At 41.5% G+C, this 2,648-nt stretch overlaps 1 protein-coding gene across 1 annotated transcript; it reads left to right on the top strand.

Annotated features, from left to right (window-relative positions):
* Positions 1–231: 231 nt before the first annotated feature.
* Positions 232–839, top strand: LOC125862827 (uncharacterized). Its single transcript, XM_049542943.1, has 2 exons — positions 232–554; positions 725–839. The coding sequence occupies exons 1-2, from the start codon at positions 232–234 to the stop codon at positions 837–839; spliced, it is 438 nt and encodes a 145-aa protein (XP_049398900.1).
* Positions 840–2,648: the final 1,809 nt, after the last annotated feature.

Here is a 2,648-nt window from a genome sequence, read left to right as displayed (position 1 = left end):
CCGCTCAAGACTTATTTTCCCGACGAGGAAGTTTCATTTGTGGGTGAAGATATTTCTGAAGCATATCCTGGTTGGAGAGTATTTTTTGATGGAGCGGCAAATCACCAGGGGAAAGGTATCGGAGCAGTCTTAGTGTCAGAATCCGGTCAGCATTATCCTATGGCGGCTAAACTCCGATTTAATTGCACAAACAACATGGCTGAGTATGAAGCTTGCATCCTCGGTTTAAAGATGGCAATCAACATGAACGTTCATGAGCTTCTGGTCATTGTTGACTCAGACTTACTGATTCATCAAGTTCAAGGTGAATGGGCCGTGAAGAATCCAAAAATCACACCGTATGTGCAGTACATACAGAAGTTGTGCAAGAGATTTCGCAAGATTGAGTTCAGACATACTCCCAGAGCACAGAATGAGTTGGCCGATACTCTTGCCACCATTGCCTCGATGATCAAACATCCAGATACAAGTTATATTGATCTAGTAGATATAGAGGTAAAAGAACAGTCTGTTCATTGTTCGCATACTGAAGCAGAACCAGATGGTTTGCCTTGGTATTTTGACATCAAGAAGTATTTAGAAGATGGGACTTATCCTGAGAATGCAATGTTCAACCAGAAGAAATCAATACGCCGTATGGCCCTCAATTTCTTTGCAAGTGGGGAAATCCTTTACAGGAGGACTCCAGATTTAGGTCTTCTCAGATGCATTGATGCTAATGAAGCTGCAAAGCTTCTGGAACTGATACATGCCGGAGTTGGTGGTACTCACATGAATGGGCTCACTTTGGCCAGGAAGATCCTTCGAGCTGGTTACTTTTGGATGACTATGGAACATGACTGTTGCAAGTTTGTGCAAAAGTGTCATAAATGTCAAGTGCATGGAGGTTTGATTCGGGTGCCTCCTCATGAACTCAATGCTATGAGTTCACCTTGGTCGTTTGTAGCTTGGGGCATGGACGTCATTGGTCCAATAGAGTCAGCCGCCTCTAATGGGCACAGATTCATTTTGGTTGCAATTGACTACTTCACCAAATGGGTGGAAGCAGCTTCATATAAATCGGTGACCAAGAAAGTTGTGGCTGATTTTGTTCGCAATAACCTGATATGTAGGTTTGGAGTACCAGAATCCATCATTACTGATAACGGAGCGAATCTTAACAGTCACTTGATGAGAGAGATATGTGAACAATTCAAGATTACTCACCGAAATTCCACTGCCTATCGTCCCCAAATGAACGGAGCTGTAGAAGCCGTCAACAAGAACCTAAAGAAGATTTTGAGAAAGATGATTGAAAATCGCAGAGGTTGGCACGAGATGTTGCCATATGCTTTGTTGGGTTACAGAACGACTGTCAGAACATCAGTCGGAGCAACTCCATATTTGTTGGTGTATGGGACAGAAGCAGTTATACCTGCCGAAGTTGAAATACCTTCATTGAGAATCATCCAAGAAGCTGAATTAAGTGATGTTGAATGGGTTCGCAAGCGAATTGACCAACTAACATTGATTGACGAGAAGAGAATGGTTGCCGTTTGTCATGGTCAACTGTATCGACAGAGAATGACTCGTGCTTTTCACAAGAAAGTAAGATCCAGGACATTTGAAGTTGGTCAGTTAGTTCTTAAGCGCATTTTTCCTCATCAGGATGAATATAAAGGCAAATTTGCACCAAATTGGCAAGGACCCTACATGGTTCGCAAAGTGTTATCCGGAGGTGCCCTAGTCCTGTCGGAGATGGATGGCACTGATTGGCCGAAACCGATCAACTCAGATGCTGTCAAGAGATACTACGTGTAAAGTTTCAGTTTGTATTTCTGTCACTCCCTTGTAATCGTTCTATTTGCTTGTAATTGCTTTGTTTAGAATTTTATCCCTCTTGTAATGAACTACGTTCGACCTGAATTCTCAAGAATGAGATACGTAGGCGGCCTATGTCGGCCTCGGTTGGTTTCTTTGTAAATTTCTTACTTTTATCAATCCTCGAGAGGGGAGCTACGTTTGACCTGATTCCTACCTCAACGGGATACGTAGGCGCCATAAGGGCTCGGTCATACCTCCCGTAAGATTTCTAATTCTCTTTGCAATAGAAACTGGGACAGAATTTTAGAGAGGGACTTAGAAATTCTCGAGAAGAAGACCTCTCCAACAAAGTTGAGACCGAAGTTACTTTGAGATTTGCAACTGGGACAGAATTTTTGAGAAGATCTCAAAAATTCCGTGATTTGCTCACCAACAGTTCGATATAAGTCAAGACAGTTAACTGGGACAGAAATTTTTTAGGATGACCTCAAAAAATTTCAATAAGGTTCATCGGTAGTTTAGAGCAATTTTGAATACTTCCCAACAACTAATCAGATGGACCTCAAGGCATCAACTTTAAAGACGTTCGCTAAAGCTCGACGTGACATGACACTTGGAAGCGACCTTTTCCAAATATTCCTTTTTGAAAGATCTATTTTTCTTAAAAGTTTTTATTTCATGTCTAAATTACTTTGCATAAATATGTTTTGTCTTATCTATCAAGAAGCGGGAGATCAGAAAAATCAACCGGAGATAGTTAGACAAGGAGCAGACAACTGAAGAGATCGACACAGATCAGTTCGTTTTTTAAACTGACAATTTTTCTGTGGATACAAGTTTATAGG

Source organism: Solanum stenotomum, chromosome 4, assembly GCF_019186545.1.
Source record: "Solanum stenotomum isolate F172 chromosome 4, ASM1918654v1, whole genome shotgun sequence".
Lineage (NCBI taxonomy): Eukaryota > Viridiplantae > Streptophyta > Magnoliopsida > Solanales > Solanaceae > Solanum > Solanum stenotomum.
Note: the sequence above shows the minus strand (reverse complement) of the source record. Positions and strands in the feature narration are given on the sequence as shown.